We start from the raw sequence: 17,201 nt of genomic DNA on the forward strand, positions 1-17,201 counted from the left end.
ACGTGATGTGTATGGGAAGATGGGGCTGTGGTGCCACATAGCTTGGGCTCAGGCCTTGAGATTAGTCCTGTGGCCATGAGGCTGGTCCTGCACCAGCACTTTGCCTGCTGAAGGCACGTTCACGATAACATGAGGGCAAGGCTCATGTATGAGGTAGCGTGGACTGAAACCCATCATCTGTCCTTAATTCAAAGCACAGGGACTTTCAGGGGCCTCAACTTCACACTTGGCCTCACTGAGGCCAACCAGGGCAGCGGGGACATCGCCGCGGTCACTGTGACAGGGCACGGATGACAGCCGCCATGTCGCGACAGAGCTGCGGGCTCTCCCCCGTCCCTCAGCGGGCTGCCCCGGGCCCCCGCTGCCGCTCTCCCCGGCCGGGCAGCGCCTTCCTCAGGGCCGCCCTCGCCTCTCCTCGGGCTCCCGCTCCCAATCCCGCTGCCGGTGGCGGTGCCGCCGCCCTCAGCCACCTGCGGCCGGGCGAGGCGGAGCGGAGGGGAGCGGGGCGGGCCGGGGGAGGGCTCGGCCGCCCTCCAGCGCCCAACGCAGCCAACCCGCGCCGGCCGGGGCCGGGCCATAAAAGCGCCGGGAGCCGGCGGGGCCGCGGCCGGAGCTGGCGGGAGCGGTGTCCGGGGTGTCTCGGGGTGGGCAGCCCGGCTGGCCCCCAGCCTTCGCCGCCTTCCCCCAGCGCCAGCAGCGGGCCCCCTCCCCGCCCAAGATGCTGTTTTGGCACACGCAGCCGGAGCACTACAACCAGCACTCCACCGGCAGCTACCTGCGGTGAGTCCCGGCGTGAGCGCGGCTTTGCCCGCAGGAAAAAAAAAAAACAACAAAAAAACCTCTTTCTGCGAGGTGCGGGCTTCCTCTTGCTCCTGTCCCCTTCCCACGGTAACATCGCCACGGACGACTTGCTGGGAGCTTCGCCCCGAGCCCCTCTGACGGCTCCCTGTGCCCCGGGGGCTTTGGCTGGGCTCCGGGGGGGAGCCTGGAGGAGGGCTCGCAGGGCGCTCGCTTTGCTCAGGACGGGCTTTCCGCCTCTTCTTGTTGGGACCAGGAGCGAAAAGCTCTTAATTTCACTTTCTGAACTTGTCTAAACCAGCTTTTTCCTGCCTCCACACAGGCGCGTTTAATTAAATGTGCCTAATTTAAGCACAAGGGCCGCCGAACAATAGTCCGCAACATGTGTTAGCGCAAACTCGTATTTCCTCCCTCCAGAAGACAACAAAGCAGGCAACTTTGGGAGTTTCCTTTCTGCTGGGTGCTTACGAATTATTTTTCTCGGGATGTATAAGGCCGGGCTCTCAGCTGGTGTCGATTGCTGCCGCTCCGCTGGAGCCCCATTTCACTGACGGGCAGCAGAGGAGGCTCTGGCGGTGGCCCAAGAGCTGTGCTTTCCAAAGGCACCCCAAATAGCTGCTCCCGAGAGACGGCTAGCTTGTCCGGCGAAGCACCTCACACACTGATAAGGCTGCTCTTTCAATGCGACATGCAATCGTTACAATTCCTGCTCCTTATCAGTACTTGCAAAGGAATTTTTCAACCTAATAATCACTCCCCATTATCAAATGATAGGGTAGTGTGAGGTTCTTGCTTGCCAGCAGCCTTCCTCGCTTCTTCATACGGGGTGCTTTGCCTCCTTCCTCTACCCCAGTGAATATTTTACCCGTGTGCTTGGGGCAGAAGTCTTGTGCTTGCACAGCTGGTGAGGACAGTGAGAGCAGCAGCAGCAGGCGAGCCTCAGCCTTGCAACTTGTGCTTGCAGCTGCTGTGATAGCTCTTGTGCTGCTCAGGTTGATCCAACGCTATGGGTTTGTGGCATCTGAGTGCTACAAGATCATCGAGTCTGGGTCAGGCTTGAGCCCACAGTTCAGCTTCCTTTGAACTGGCCAGAAAAGACATCTGGTTATTTCTGCTTGATGCTAGCAGTTGTGGGGTTTGTGGTCTGGCAGGAAGGCTGCTGGTGTGCAGGTAACCTGCCGGTGCTCCAGCAACAAGTGTCACCTTTAGTGAGCACTTGCCACTGTGATCTGGGGCTAAAAGCCCTACAACCAGATTTATGGCAGCGTTAAGTGATAGCCTCAGGCATTTCAGGGAAGGTCAGTTGAACAAAAAATTTTTTTTTTTTTTTGTGGAGACCTCTAATTCTGACTAACTGATGGGAGGATGTCAAGGCATGTTTCTAGAGAGGGACGCTTTGTTTTGGGCTGTGACTTTGTGAGGGCTGTCTGTACCCTCTGGTTGAGACTGCAGGGGTAGCTGAACTAGTACAGTCCTTGAGGTAGCTATGGGAAAAGTTTGTGTGGATTATAATTTTGTAAGGATCAAGGGCTTTGTGCTTATCTGAGACATCTGTGTAAACTATGGCATACCTCAGTGTGATGAGGTTGCAGTGGGTATTTGCAATTACAGCAAGACAATGCTACAGATAAATCCTTGCAAGTCTTTACTCATTTTCACAGAAACATAGGTATTTTGATCTCTGCTCTGCCAGCTGGCTGAGCCGCCTATCTTGCAAACTTTCTCCCTTTCCCCAGGTAAGTGGACCAACCTTTAGTGAAGACGAGAACATTAAAGCTTTAGCATGAAGATGAAACTTGGGAGAGTTTTAAGGTTCTCCTCCTTCCCCCTGCCCTATTTTTAAAGGATTTTTCAGGGGGAAAAGGATTTTTTTTTTTTTTTAAATTGCTTTTTCCAAAACTTGGTTTGTAGCTCTTGTGAAGGGAGTTGAACAAATAATGGTGTCTTATTTGCTTACACATTAGAAATCCTTTTAACCCTTGACCTATTGTTCATGTATTCTATGTTCCAAACAGTTCTAGTAAGGTGAAATGTTTCATGAGGGTTTGATCCAAAGTTTGGGATACCAGTGGCTGAAATGCTACAGGAATAAGAAGGTGACCTATCTGCATGGCTTCATTGGTGCTTTCATATGGTTAAGCTGTCCAGCAACTAAATCACGTATCTGTCAGTGCTTACAGTCATCAACTATCAGACAGCTGTTCTGGTGAATGTGGGGGTGTTAAGAGCCTGACATGAAATACAGTGTTTTGGATTTCAACTTCCCCTTGTCTAAGTTTCTCAACCGTTTCAGCAGAAGGGGAGGAATTGGTATACCTTGCTGTTAACCCTGGGCCAGATTTTGAGTGCTCTTTATTTCTGCAGAGCTGCAGAAGCGCTCAGGCTTGAGAGCTTTTGGTCTGCTCTCACCCGTGAGGCAGCGTGCATTCCTCTAGCGCTGTGCAGAGGAGTGCGTTGGGAGCAAATGTTGGCATCCGGGGTGAGCGAGATGGCTGGAGCAGTGTCAGATCCTGCGTGTCTGTGGAGCAATGGTATCTATTTCAGAAATCTACTGGAGGCATTTCTGTCACTTCATTACTGTAGTAAATCATCATTAAGGGGAAAAAAAACACAACCTCTCTATGGTTGCAGTTGGGTAAGAGCAGTGGTTATGTCAGTAATGCCAGTAAGCGAACGGGGCTGGGTGCTTTCAAGCTGGTGATAATATGGAGGGGGTGCAGTTGGAAGAGGGAATGGAAATAGATGGGTGTTTCTTTTCTCGTGAAGTGGCACGGTTTGCTCTCTGGCTTTATTTCTCCATAAACAGGAGCACCTGAAGCAGGCACTTCAGCAGCTTGCTATAAACTGCTGCACCATTTCACTGCTGACCTGGGTAGCCTTCAAGGTCGCGGGTGTTATGAGTGAATGCGAGGTGGATCATTAACTGAACAGGCAAGGAAAAATTCTTGACGCTCTTTCCATAGGCAGCATGCCTATATGCACTGGCATTCTCCCGAGCAGCTTTTCTGGAGGCTTTTGGTGTGTGGGGATTACTGAAAGGAGCAGAACTGCAGCCAATGTGATGGGGATTCGGAGTCTTCACACATATGGAGGAAGCAGAGGAAAAGAAACCTGATTACGTATTCTGAACTGTCTGTGTTCAATATAATCCTCCTAATTTGGAAGGGTATTAATGCCTTAAGCAGGTAGATACAGTGATCTGAAATGCTAGAGATGCAGGAAAGGCTAATGGGGCTCTCCAGCATTAGACGTGCTGAGATGAGGGTGCTTGTTCCTGGCATCTTTCTGTGCTAATCATTCTGCTGTGCTGCCAGCCTCGCTGACATCCGTTCTGCTTGGGGATTAGCGCGGGCTGGGATCCGTGTGGCTGTAAGGCAGCACAAACAGCTTGTAAGGGAGGGAGAGCTGGGACTGCACGGCTCCCTGTGAAGCTGCTGCTGAGCACCTGTTGGCTTTCGTGAGGGTAGTCTGTCTGAAGGGCTGTGCTGTTTCTCAGGGCCAGGTTTATGAAGGTGTGAGGAGATGTTAGGAGACGAGTAATCCAGCAGTCCATGACAGGTACCTGCACGGCTCCTTTTTTTTACAACAGGCATATGTGGGCTTCTGACCCTTTGCTAGTACTTGCAGAACTTTTACTAAGCTGACATTTAGCTGTCAAAATAGCGTCCTTTCTTGCTTTTTTTCTTCTGATAGACTTTAGTTTATCAGAGAGGTGGGTTCATAGATCACAGAGTGGTTTGGGTTGGAAGGGACCTTAAAGCCCATTTAATTCCAACCCCCTGCCATGGGCAGGAACACCTCCCACCAGCCCAGGCTGCCCAAAGCCCCGTCCAGCCTGGCCTTGAGCACCTCCAGGGATGGGGCATCCACAGATTCTCTGGGCAGCCTGTGCCAGTGCCTCACCACCCTCCTAGTAAAAGAATTTCTTCCTTATATCTAATCTAAATGTCTCCTCTCTTAGTTTAAAGCCATCACCCCTTGTCCTATCCCTACTCCCTGACAAAGAGTCCCTCCCCACCTTTCCTCTAGGCCCCCTTTAGGTACTGGCAGGCTGCTGTAAGCTCTCCCTGGAGCCTTCTCTTCTCCAGGCTGAACAACCCCAACTCCCTCTGCCTTTGTAGGAGAGGTGCTCCAGCCCCTCGATCATCATCGTGGCCCTCTTCTGGACTCATTCTGATACTTCTGTCAGGGGAAACTGCTTAACTAAAAAGTAAATCTAACTTATGTTTTTAAAACATTTTAATTTTCAGAAATACTCTGTTTTGCTAATGCTGTGTTCTTTTGTGTCCAGTGTTGACATCCTAGAGGCAGAAGCTGCCTTGTTACATTATGCAGGCCAAATTCTTTCTTTTTTAGCCATCATAACTCAGTGTTTCTCCAGAGATCATCTCCATTATTGCCGAGCACGAGAATCAAATCCAGATTGAGAGTAGAATATTCCATAAAGGCTTTGTAACTAAATGTGTGTGAATTGTATGTTTCAGAGATGTCCTTGCACTGCCGATCTTCAAGCAGGAAGAACCTCAGCTGTCTCCTGAGAATGAAGCCAAATTGCCTCCGTTTCAGTACGTCCTTTGCACAGCCACATCACCTGCTGTGAAACTGCATGAAGAAACCCTGACCTACCTCAACCAAGGTAGGGTTTGTACTACATGAAAGAGGGCAAATTTCCTGGGAATGATTCATGAAAGAGAATGAATCCAATACTTGTACCTCGCTGGGCGGGCAGTGGGAAGGGGAAAAGAAGGAAAGATATGGGGAGGGGGATGGAGAAAAGGAGGAATCTTTAGTTTTTCACATTTGTATACCAGATTGTCAACTGATGTAAGATGATGAAGTACCACTGATTTTTAATTGTTGACTTAAAGCAGCTTTATAGCATGCACCATGTGGCCAGGTACTGGCTTGATCTTCAACAATTTGGAATACAGCCTCCTACCTTCATCTTGACAGGCCAGATGAATTTAGCAGATGGGTGAGCTCTGGACTGGGGAGGGTCCTTAACACTGCAAGTCCTCAAGTGCTCCTGGAGGGTATTGCCACAGAGGATGAGCTAGGGAGTACTTGTGGGCTCCTCAGTGGTCTGGGCAGAGCGTGATGTTGTTCCTACTGGCTGGGTGGCGTGGCTCTGCTCTGCTGAGTTCCTAGCTTGACAAATTGCTGGGGTTCTCCATAGTTAGGTCATCCATAAATGACTTTATAGACTAATTTTTACTCCTGGATAAACAAACGCTGCATTTTTTTCTATGCTTTTTTTTCCCCTTTGGCAGAATTTGTGCGTACACATCTGTGGTTGGAGTTTGGCTGTTATTTTGCAGTACCTCCTGCGTGTGGGTCCCAGAGGGTTCAGACCTCTCCAGGCACAGATTATGTGAAAACTTTCTATGCTTCCTGCCAGGTTGTAAACAAGGGCATTAGACTAGCAATGAGCTGAAGGCTATCTGCCCCGTGTTGCTGATGTCCTCTCCTGCTTCTGAATATTGTCCCAACTATTCAAGCTCAACACCGAGCATGAAGCTCACTTGAGTGTCTCAGGATGGATTTCTCTCAATGCTTGTACAAAACAGAGCCCTGACCTCCATGGGGCTCTTAGCACAGATGCAGCTGGCTGCTGGATCTGTGTTGCTCACTGGTAGATCAATAGAGCCCCACTAGAAAGATCTGCCACGTGCTGCAGGCTCTACCCAAGGAGCCAGATGTCTTGTACATCAGAAGATGCTTGGGGTTCGTGCCTGTGTATTCCCAGTTCAGATTCCCATCCAAATACAGCAAACCTCAGGAGGTGGCATGGGGCATATCAAGAGTGAGATGAGCATGAATCTTTCTGTGAACACAAAATTATTTCCAGTTTCAGAGTAAAAGATCTGTTGTGAGAAGCAGTTGACTGCCAAATACTTTAGCATACTTCAGGCAGCACCTTTTTATTTTATTTTTTTTTAAACCTTGGAAGGGCAAAAAATACACAACTCTCTACACAATACCATGAGTTTCAATGGAACCGTGTGACTAGATCAGTCCAGGTTTTACTACGAAAATCAAGACTATTGCTGCCTTTGTAGGTAAGATTGTGTTGTGCTAGGCTTATTATCGCAAAAAGTTATTTCCTTTTCCATCTTGACACAATACTGACTTATTTCCTTGGTAGGGCAGTTCATGTATCTTCTGCACCTGTCTTTTATACCTCAAGGGGAAAAGCGGGGATGTGTCCCTGCAGAACCTGTCCTCGGGGCTGAACAGGCCTGGAAGAACAAAGCAGGCATGAGGCTGGCAGAAGCCATGCGGTGGGGTAGAGCTGGGAAGGGGCTGGGGTAAGAAGTATGGGAACTCTGGTGCTGTTGGCTTTCCTAGGGAGTCTTAGGGGTAATTAGTTGTAAAAGGTGGTGCCTCTGCTCCTTCATTCTGAGTTGAATGTCTCATTGCTTTTTGTTCTTCTTGGCAGGAGCACCACAACTGCCTGCCACCTTCTCATCAGCATCTTCGCCTCATTTCTTTAAGCTCCCAGGCAACTCATCTTCATCTTACACTGTGATCCTCTGGGTTTCTTTGAGATCCTCTCAAAATTCAGTTCAAAGCCAAGGCTCTCTTGTATGTAGATGGATGTGGTGGCTCTCTGTATGTGGTGTGTGGTGTTTTGTTTTCCTGAGATCTTGTGGGGTGCCTACTGTAAAAGCCTTTCTACTCTACTTCAGCAGGTTGCCTCATATTCCACACCAGCAGCTGCTCTTCTTTTCCCAGCACTGACCCTGTCTGGTAGCAAGGGCAAGCCTTGGCCCTAAAGTCATCTGACTTGTAGTCTACCTTGATGCTATGTCCCTTAGACCAAAATCCCTCGCCTGTGCTAGTTAGGAAGAAGGGACTGGAGTCTGTTTCCATGAGGATATGGCCTGCTGTGAGAAGTTTGTCATCACTGAGGATGGTTACATATGGGGAGAAGAAGATGCTGGGCACACATCTCAATCAGCTGTGGTCAGAACTGGGGAGTCTGACTTCTGTTGGTGCAGTATTAGTGAAGATATGGCCTGGGGTTAAAAAGCAATGAGGATTTGTCTTGCAAGGTGTTTTTGTGTTCAGGAACATCTATATAAAAGGGTATTTAGTGTTTGTTTTTTTTTCTTAACATCTGTGTCAAAAGCATGTTCTTTGTCTATTGACCTCTGGAATAAAAAATAGGATGTCTGTGTAAAATTAAAAAAAAGTGTTTGAGGCAAACAAACTCTTCTGTAGGAACTACTTCTGATTCATGAGCTGTATAGTTACCCGGTAGGTACCTTTTGTATAGGTATGTTTTCTTTCCTCTTACTCCTCTGAAGCCAGAAGAAACTATTACAACTCCTTATGGCTTGAAAATTATTCAGCACAAACCAGGGAGTGCCATACAGGTGCTGCCACATTGATCTCAATGATCTTGCTATGTGTAAGTTAATTTATTATGGTGCTGAAGTTTCTGTGAGTTTTGTGTCGTATGAGCTTGAGGAAGTACACGAAGGGAAGCTCAAGGCAGCTCAGGCTGACGCAGCTGCTGGTCGTGGCATGGCAGAAGAGCTGACCCCGGTGTGCTGTGACCATGCCATCTCATGAAGCAGTTCGGACTGCTACCCTACATCTCATCGCCTTACATTCCCTGTAAGCACAGGGACACTGATTGCATCTTACCCTCACTCTGTCCTGTTGCATCTGGCCAGCTACACAAAAGTTCCCCTCTTCCCTGTATGCATGAGTTTTGAATCAGGTTACCTGAGGAAATATGTAACTTTATTAATGCCTGTTCCTCTAGCAGTTACAGCTGGCTTCTGGTTGCACAGACACAAAGGAACAGTGGCTGTCCCATCTCCAACAAAGCCATTCACATCCAGTGCAGTTACACAGCCAAACTATGAAGACTGTGTTGGGGTTTTCGGCTTCCTAGCGCTTTGGCTGGGTGATTTTTGCCACCTGCTGTCCAAATGTTCCTTCCTGACTGAAGCTCTCACCCCTCAATAGCTGACCTTCTGTCACTGAAGTGGCTGTGTGCCCATGCTCACTCTGCACAACTAGTTACTAACAACTAGTTACTAGTTCAGTGCTGGTTTGTGAGTTGGACCAACGCAGGAGATAGCTCATGTACAGAAAGGGATAGAAGACAGCTCTGTTCTGATGGAGCACTGGGAGGGGAAAAGCTGGAAAAAAATGGCAGCAAATTGAAGGTAAAGTTGCATAGTAGAGAGAGGAGACCTTAAATAAGGTCTGAAAAGGTTTCACAGGGGTGAGGAGGAAGGGATGCCCGGTGGCTGCATTCATGTGTAAACAGAGGGCTCCAGGCTTGTGGACCAGCATGGCATCCCGTGCCTTTTGCTGGGTGGACCCAGACAGATGGTCAGTGGTACTGGGCTCCTACAGGGATAAAGGAGAAATCCAAGGGGACTCCTGAGCTGGAGAAGCTGTTCTCAGCAAGGGCAGTGGGGGGCATTTGTGAGGGGGCATTAAGGAGCGCTGTGTTAAGTTGACTTGGGGACGTTCAGCAGTGGCAGGCTCCCAAGCTTGTCTGCACCAGCTTGAAACCATGAATGCTCACTGGCTGCCGCTCTAGAACTAGTCAGTAAATCAAGTATCTAGAGTCAAATCCTTAGCTTGGTTTCCAAAGACTGACTCATTACACTTGTCTTTCCTGATCTCTTCCCCCCTGCGTTCCACATTCCTTGGGAAATTGGAGCCAGAGCCCTGTAAGTCTGAATTGAACATGATCTTAGTTTGGTAATCCTGAAGGCAGTTTATAAGGTAAGAGATCGTTAGTGGACCACAAGAGGATTATTCATCTGAAAAAGGAAGTATAGGTGTGCTGGCATGGTGTTGTAAACCACTACCCTTTTGATCCACAAAGCTGGTAAAGGTGCTGTGTTCTCCTACGAGGAGCTGCTGCTGCTGGCATTGCTCCTTGGTCAGGGAGCACATCTGTCAGCAGAGCTACACTGTCCAGAAGTCTGCAGCACAAACATCGCCTAACGTTTTTGGAACTAGCCGGCCTTTCAGCACTATTTCAGTGTCTCTTGTGGATAAGGATTTTCAGACAAACAATCAACCAGCGACCATATTACAAACCACTGCTTTAGCAAGAGGTCTTGATGCAGTTGCATATTCCATGGTCTGCAGTCATATGGGGTGTGGTTTGACCAGGGCTGGTTGAAACCAGTTTCAAACATGGACAGAAATGGGAGCAATGAAGGTGGTTCCAGAAACTGCACCAGGAGGAATGCAGGGGAAACGAGCACTGCACAGCAGATCTGAATGCTAATAAATGTGAGGAAATAAAATTGTTCATTTAAAAAAAAAAAAAAAAGCACAAAGCAAAAATTGTTGCCCAAGGGAACTGGCTTGTAGCACCAGAACCACATGTGGACTGTGAGCTGCTCAAGTCATGATGTTGTTTCATGCCCAGTGCTGGGTTGGCTCAGAGCCAGAGATCTAAATTGCTCCAAACAGAGGGTGGTTCGGGCTGATGGCCATGGTCACTAAGACCCAGCTGTGTGCCAAACCCAACCCTGGCCCCCAGTGGTCCTTCAGAGTAACCAGCCATCACCTGCCTGTAAAGCTTTCCTGGGCTCTGTTTGGCTCTCCAGACCTGTGGTATGTGACTTGTGGGTCTCAGCCATGGGAGCGTTTCAGCATGCAGATGGTTAGGGTTAGGAAGGCTGGCCATCTCTGCTTTGCAGCGTCTTCCGAGAGTTATCTTTATTGCCAGTCCTAGACAGTTCAGAAAACAAACAAGCCAAAAACCCAAACCATGAGAGAAAACCACTAACATCCGAGAAGACCTGTGATGATATTGGGAGCGTTGCTGTAGTGGTGCATGAGCAACAGATGCCTCATGAAGCTAAAGATGGACTTAGCTGCATTCTGTCACACATGAATGAAAGCCCCAAATATCAGTCTCTGGGCATGTGTCCAGGTTCAATATGCGTGTGCATTAACTGGTAAACTGTGCTGTATTAAAATCTGCTGGCTGTTGTCTTGCCTCAGCTCACTGCAGACATTCTCCGATTTCCCTTCCAAGAAAGGTGCAGAAAGCACAGGGCAGTGAGCAGCTGAAGAGGACATCTGGAAGATGATTGCTGGTTGCTTGGGTAGGAGATGAAGTTGCTTACAGCAGAAGAAGACAGAAGAGAACCTTTGTCTCCCTTAAAAAAGTCTAAAGTTCAAATACAGTTGTCTAATCTTCTGCAGCCAAAGAACTCAGTTTTAAATACTGAGATTTACAGTAAATGAAAAAAGCTGTTTTGTATTGACGTTAACTCGTACGTAATTGAGTTTTTATGGGGTCACAACTGTCTGAATGTTTGTAGTTTTCCTGGAACAATTCTTTATTTGCCTAAATGAAGTGTAGAGGAGGCTGAGTGACCAGCTCTGACTGGGTGTGCTTCTGGTTTAATTATAGCTTTGTTTGCGAGGATATTTTTGCTGTGTCCCATCTGCAGAATTGCCTCTCTTCCTATCAATTGGTGCTGCCACTGACCAGAGATGGGTATCTCAAGGACCTCTGCTGTTGGTGACCTGTCCCATGTGAACATACACTTTACCTTTGCTTGAGATCACAGGCACATATGTGACTTTGTGTCATTGAGGCTGTACATGTGAGGTGCTCCCTGGTGGCTGCCCATCCTTGATCCCTGATCCTTGTGGGATGCTGTACTGCTCCTTGCTCCACCTCTTACCACTCTGTTTCTGGGTTCAGGTAGCTTCAAGAAATGGCTAACAAAGCTTGTCTTTTCCACATCTGAGGCTGGCTATTTGGCATTTTTGGTTCTTGTTGTGCACCTCTTTGGTTTTGAAGAAAGAATTTGTCTCTTACCTTACTTTGAAGACAGCTCTGAATAGGTTCTGATGTCTCAGCTGAAGCCATGAATCGTGCTAGCAGCTATTTCCCCATATGCTTGGCAGCTCCGTTTTCACTTGGCAGCCCAGGATAAACAACCCTGTCTCCAAACCACACCATCCCTAAGCTCACTATGAATCTTGCTTCAGATGACAGGGCACCTCTGCATAAGTAGAGCATCTGACTTCTGTTGTCCCTAGGAAGCTAGAATCTCAGTTGTCTTTTAATCAAGAGCCTGTTTTCTATTCTTTCTGGAATACTTCTGTTGCTAACATCTGGATGAAATTCAAGTGGGATTGTGAACTTGCTGGATTGTAGGCTGTGCACAACTCCTACTGGAAGCCCCTAGACTGCGTTTTGTTCTCCTGCTTCCATAAATCTTCAATATCCGTGAAGGAAGTGCTCAGAAGTTGCTACAAGTGTTGTGAAAACTCAGATAATACAGCCAAGATTTTTCCTACTATTCCATGTTGCTTTTTTGTTTTATTTTTTTTACTTTCCTCCATTATCCATATCTACTTCGAGATTCCTGTAGTTTTGAGAGTGAAGCTTGCCTGAGTTCCTACATTTGATGTCTGTATCAGTGTTCTTGGCAGCCTGAGGGGATATGTAAGCTTTCCAGCTACCTTTTCTCAACTTGTGGTGTCCTAAAAGATCATATTTTATGTAGCAATCAGAAACTTAGAAAGCACTTCAGCTTTGATGTGGTTAGCTGTTTGTATAGGAGTAATGTATGTATGACACCTTGTTTCTAAAGAGGCTGGAAAAAAATACCCTTTTTCCTCTTTGCTTCATACCAAGCATTTATGTTTCTGAAACTGTACAGCACGTATTTGAGCAGTAAGCTTTCTCTTGTCCTGGCTTGGTGTCCCGTTTATGACATGTGCCACAGGTGCAGCCTGCTTTGATGGGGCATTTGTCAATCACATCTTCTCCCCCACTGCGCAGAAGGCACAATGAGAAGCCAGGTGCTGTGGGACTTCCTTTCTGCTGCACCTTTCTCTACATTACTGCAGAAATGTGGTGGAGGAAGTGACTTACCTGAGGGCTGGAGGGGGTCAGGAGTTGTACTCAGCTCTTCTGCATCCCTCTTCTGCACCCTCACCTGAGACCATTCTTCTTAGTTATCTGGGACTCAGGTAAATATTACACACAAAGCTAGTCTTGCAGAGCTATAAAACCTGTTGTCCCAATTGACTCAGAACAGGTTGAAACCAGAAAAAGCCTGCCTTTTTTACTTACACAGAGGGGGCTGGGGATTTCTGAGCTGGACAGATGTGACCCAGATAGTCCCGGGTGTTTCAAGTACATGCTAGTGAAGTTGAAATACAGGAAGAAATTATGTTCACAACACAGATTTTTTTTTCCATTTTCTCTCAGAAGTTTGTCTGTCATTCCTTCACCAATTAATAAGTATTAAAAATCTCAACATGTACCATGGCTTTGATTAGGTGGGGTGAGTTGCCAAGCTCCAGCAAAGTAGGTGAGGTCTGTGCAAGAGAAGACCAAGCACACACAATGAATTTAGAAACTCGGAGTGTTTCTGTGTTCATTGTCTGGTTTTGCGTCCTTGATTCAAGTTAGACTAGTCTTGGAGGAATTAAATATACATCCCGCTCTTTGGAAACCACTCTAAATGAAGAGTGTTTCTTCTAATGCCTGTTAGCTATGAAGTGTCACCACTGTAAAATGGACCATCTTCAAAAGTCTGGGAAGACGAGGGCTCAGCCAAATGTTCATATAGTAAACGAGCACTGAAGTTTTCCTCCAGCAAACTCGGCTCTGAGGCATGTGTTGGGCTTTCCCACAAGAAAGAGGCACAGAAAGAGAAAAGAAGGGGACGAAGAACCCCCCCACACACCCGAGCTGGGGGTAGATTGTAAAAGGAGAACCCCAGGAAAAGGCATGATGGCAGTGCAGCTCTGTGGTGTGGTATTGGAACCAGAAGTGTTGTTGGACTGGGCTGTTACGTTGCTCTAGTGGCAATGGCAAGTAGGACAAGTCTCTTTGGTGTTAGACTCGCACGGGTACCGAAACAAAGTGGAGACCCCATAGCTTTGCTGCAAAGAGGAACAGGCCAGGAGGCAGGTGAAGGGATGGGTCAGACTGCAAATAGTAAAGCAGGGCTTTATTTACTATAGTTATATATGAATTGTGATTTTTTTATAGCCCCAGTTCAGATGGAGATCATGCAAAAGAGGAGTTTGTGAGCATTGGTCTGACTGGGCAGCTTGATACGGATACAAACTGGACACTGGATACCAGAAACTCGGGAGTTGTGGCCAGGAAAGGGCTTGCTGTCTTCACCCTGCTCCAGCCCTGGGCCCTTATAACTGCCTGCTGCTGAAGATGAGATGCGGGACAAGATGGGTCTGGTGTGTCAGGATGACTCTTATGTTCCTTTTGCTTTGCCTGGCCCACAGTTGGTCCTCCTCTGCAGGATTTCCATGCTCCTAGCATAGCGGGAGCTTTCAGGGTGGCCTATTGTGTAGCTGCTGAATTCACAATATCCTCTGGATAAACATCTCCTAGAGCATCTTGTCAAAGGAGGCTGTAGCAACTGCAGAATATCCAACGCCATTTGTGGCCTGGGAAGGGAGGATTCTGGATTCTGCTGTTGTTCCTCGTGCTGAGTGTCCACACACGGGACGCTTTGGCAAGTCTTAGGCTAAGTTTTATTTCTGCTTTTGTCAGGCTAAGAAGGTGTGGGCAATCAAGCATACCAGCTCAGCCACTCTTGTCTTGTTTACTCTGTGGATTCATTAATCTTTTTTGTCAGAAGAATCTTTGTGTGTTCCCGATGCCCTGAATACTTGCATTTGGTTGTTTCAAAGGTGATCCTCCTACCTGCTGGATGTGCTTTGGTCTGGGAGGAGAAAAGCTTTTTTTTTCCTTTTTTTTTTTTTTTTTTTCCCTTTTCCTCCCCCCTCCTTCTGTGTGCTGTATTCAGCTGTCAGCATTCCTTTGCCTTTATCTGTGCACTGTTTAGGATGTCCATATAAAGTTGCTAAATGGAATTTTTATTGGTCAGCTTGGCTTAATAATCAAACAGTTTCCAGGCTGGTTCTGTCTAGTGCTGTGTGGATCCGTTCTGAGAAAGAGGACTCACAATTTCTTTTTTTTTTTTTCCTGTCCACTGACTTTTGTCGCAGATACTGCTTAGTATAAGGTTAGGTTTTAATTAATTGCTGGAAAGACAAGCAGACTACTTGGCTAGGTTAAGTAAGGCTTGAGTCATACTGGTCTGGAACATCAGCTGCCTAATAGAAAATTAGTGTATCGTACTGATGTATTGTGCAGAAAACCGCAAAATGCATAGTGTAAGTGACTCTTGAAACGTAACACCAAAACACACAAAAAGAAAGCAGGATATTGTGGTTGTGTAGCAAATAATCATTGAACAAAATGTAACTTTTGAGCTTGAAATTAGGATAATCTTTTAAGGTCAGAAGCTGACGAGAGTCGCTGATGTCTGAAACTGTTATGCCTTGTACCTTTTGAGAATGTGAAAAAATTCCTTTTTTCAACCAAATTATTTGTCAGCTGCAGCAAATTGTTGACTTTCAGTTCTCCCTAGACTAATTGGTCATACCTGCTTTTAATGTACATTAATTGCCAGACAATAGAAGTGAAGAAAATAAGCAGTGCATAGAATAAATAGTCTCTTTAGAATAGATACAATTGCTTTATGAATCACCAGGCAGGAACTCTGTGGACCTGGGTGGTTACTACTTTGCTGGATATTACTCGTGTTTGTGAAGCAGAGTTGCTCAAATCTAGCATAGGAGGTGATTGCATAAATTTGCTGTTGCTCAGGGACTGTCTGCTCAAAATACAAATTACACTGTATCATCACCCGCCCAGGTTTTTATTGGTGCCCCCAAAGCTTTCAGCGAAGCCAGGAGACAAATTGCATCTCAGGAATGTAATGTGGTTATCCAAATATTTATTACCATTCTGTTCCCTGCCTGAGGTAGGGAAGAAGGGTTGTGGCAAGCTCTGTGCGAGGCGCACCAGGTCGCGCAGGAAGGCAGGCAGGAGGCTGCTGTGGCATCACTTGTGCTGGGGATTTGCTTTCAAAACACCTTCTTCATTTCAGGTAGTGATAAAGACACCAATACCAGGCTTTAGGTGCCTGAGACCAGGTAGGTCACCAGCTCTGGGGCCATTGTGAATTCTTGGTGGCACAGCTATGGCCGGCCAGTGTTGAGAGCACAGAGGGTTTTGGCAGGTTGCTGGCCTTTAGCACTGGGTTTAAGATGAATGTTCAGCAGTATTGAATATCATGCTGGTAAAGGGGGACTGCTGTGAAACTGCCACCACTGCTCTCCATCACCACAGACATTTTCTTAGGGTTCTTCCTACCACATGAGCACAGTGGATACCAAACCCTCGTCGGCTGAGGAGTGGCTGCTGCCCTGCTCAAGGTCAGACTGTTCAGTTGAATCATTGCAAAGTCTCAGCATCAGCACCTGACTTCAGCTTTACCACCAAGCTTTGACTTGGAAATATCTAGTCTAACCTGTATTAATGAATGAGGCAGATGGAAAAATTCAGCATAGGGGAACTCACCATGTTTTGAGCTTAGCCAGCTGCAGTCTGAAACTGAAGACAGAAAGATGGGGTTTTAGTCACGCTAGCATCCATTTTTCTTTACAGATTTAGATACTGAAGTAACAATGATTTAGTTTGTGCAGACTGTCAGCCTGTGCTTGTTAGGGCTGGAGAGTCAGTAGTGCAGGATTCATGGATGATCTGTGTACCAGAGCCTTGGGCAACTTCTGTTCAGCTTTCTTCAGGTTAGGTCACTGTTGTTCCATTGATTTTGCAAAGCAATCTTGTTCTCCAGAATCCAAGCACTGATTCTTTAGTGGTTTTTTTTTTTTTTTTCCCTGCAGTTGTTACAGTTTTAGGACTGGCATTGTATTTTACCATTTCAAGAGTTTTGCTGGTAGCAATGGGGCGGAAACATAGGCTTTGGAAGGTTTGGAAAGAGCTTTTAATGAAAAAATCCCAAACAGCTTAGTGTTATGAATTACAGGTAACATTAGCCATGAAGCAATGAATTTGCTGGGATAATTTATTGGGAGAATGAGCTTTTCAAAATCAATACTGGAGCATTTTTATACGAAGGAAGTATGAGGAATTAGGACCAAATTCTCACTCAGAGTTCTACAGAGTGAAATAAACTGTTTAAAGTTCAGCTGGGAGCTGTGTTGTTTTGATAACGGTCCTGTGTTGTAACCGGAGTTGAACATTGGGATGCTAAAGGGAAAGCAGTTAGCATGAAATACCATTCTGAATGAGGCTTTTCATGGTGTAAACTGAGTTCCAGGGCTTACATCAGATGACCCATATATCTTTCATCAAAGCATTTTACTTCCTATTTGGCTTTCCATTCAATATTAACTCTGTCTCCACAACAGTTTCTTTCTTACCAGTGGGCAGAATCTGTTTCTAACTTATTCCAAGCAGAACTACTCCTGTCAGAATGAGATGTGTGGTGCTTGTTGTTCGCTGGGTTGCAGAATTGCTCCCGTCCCATGTGAGTGCTTGA

General features: G+C 46.8%; 1 protein-coding gene across 1 annotated transcript in view; it reads left to right on the forward strand.

The window, feature by feature from the left end:
• Positions 1–622: 622 nt before the first annotated feature.
• The window catches only part of TFCP2L1 (transcription factor CP2 like 1), a 37,714-nt gene continuing 21,135 nt past the window's right edge, over positions 623–17,201 (forward strand). The window contains exons 1-2 of the mRNA XM_082764008.1: positions 623–780; positions 5,283–5,434. Of these exons, the coding sequence (XP_082620134.1) occupies positions 719–780; positions 5,283–5,434 (214 nt within the window). The 5' untranslated portion in view covers positions 623–718. The remainder of the gene's footprint in view (positions 781–5,282; positions 5,435–17,201) is intronic.

Source organism: Aythya marila (assembly GCF_965140915.1).
Source record: "Aythya marila genome assembly, chromosome: 6".
In the NCBI taxonomy this organism is placed as follows: domain Eukaryota; kingdom Metazoa; phylum Chordata; class Aves; order Anseriformes; family Anatidae; genus Aythya; species Aythya marila.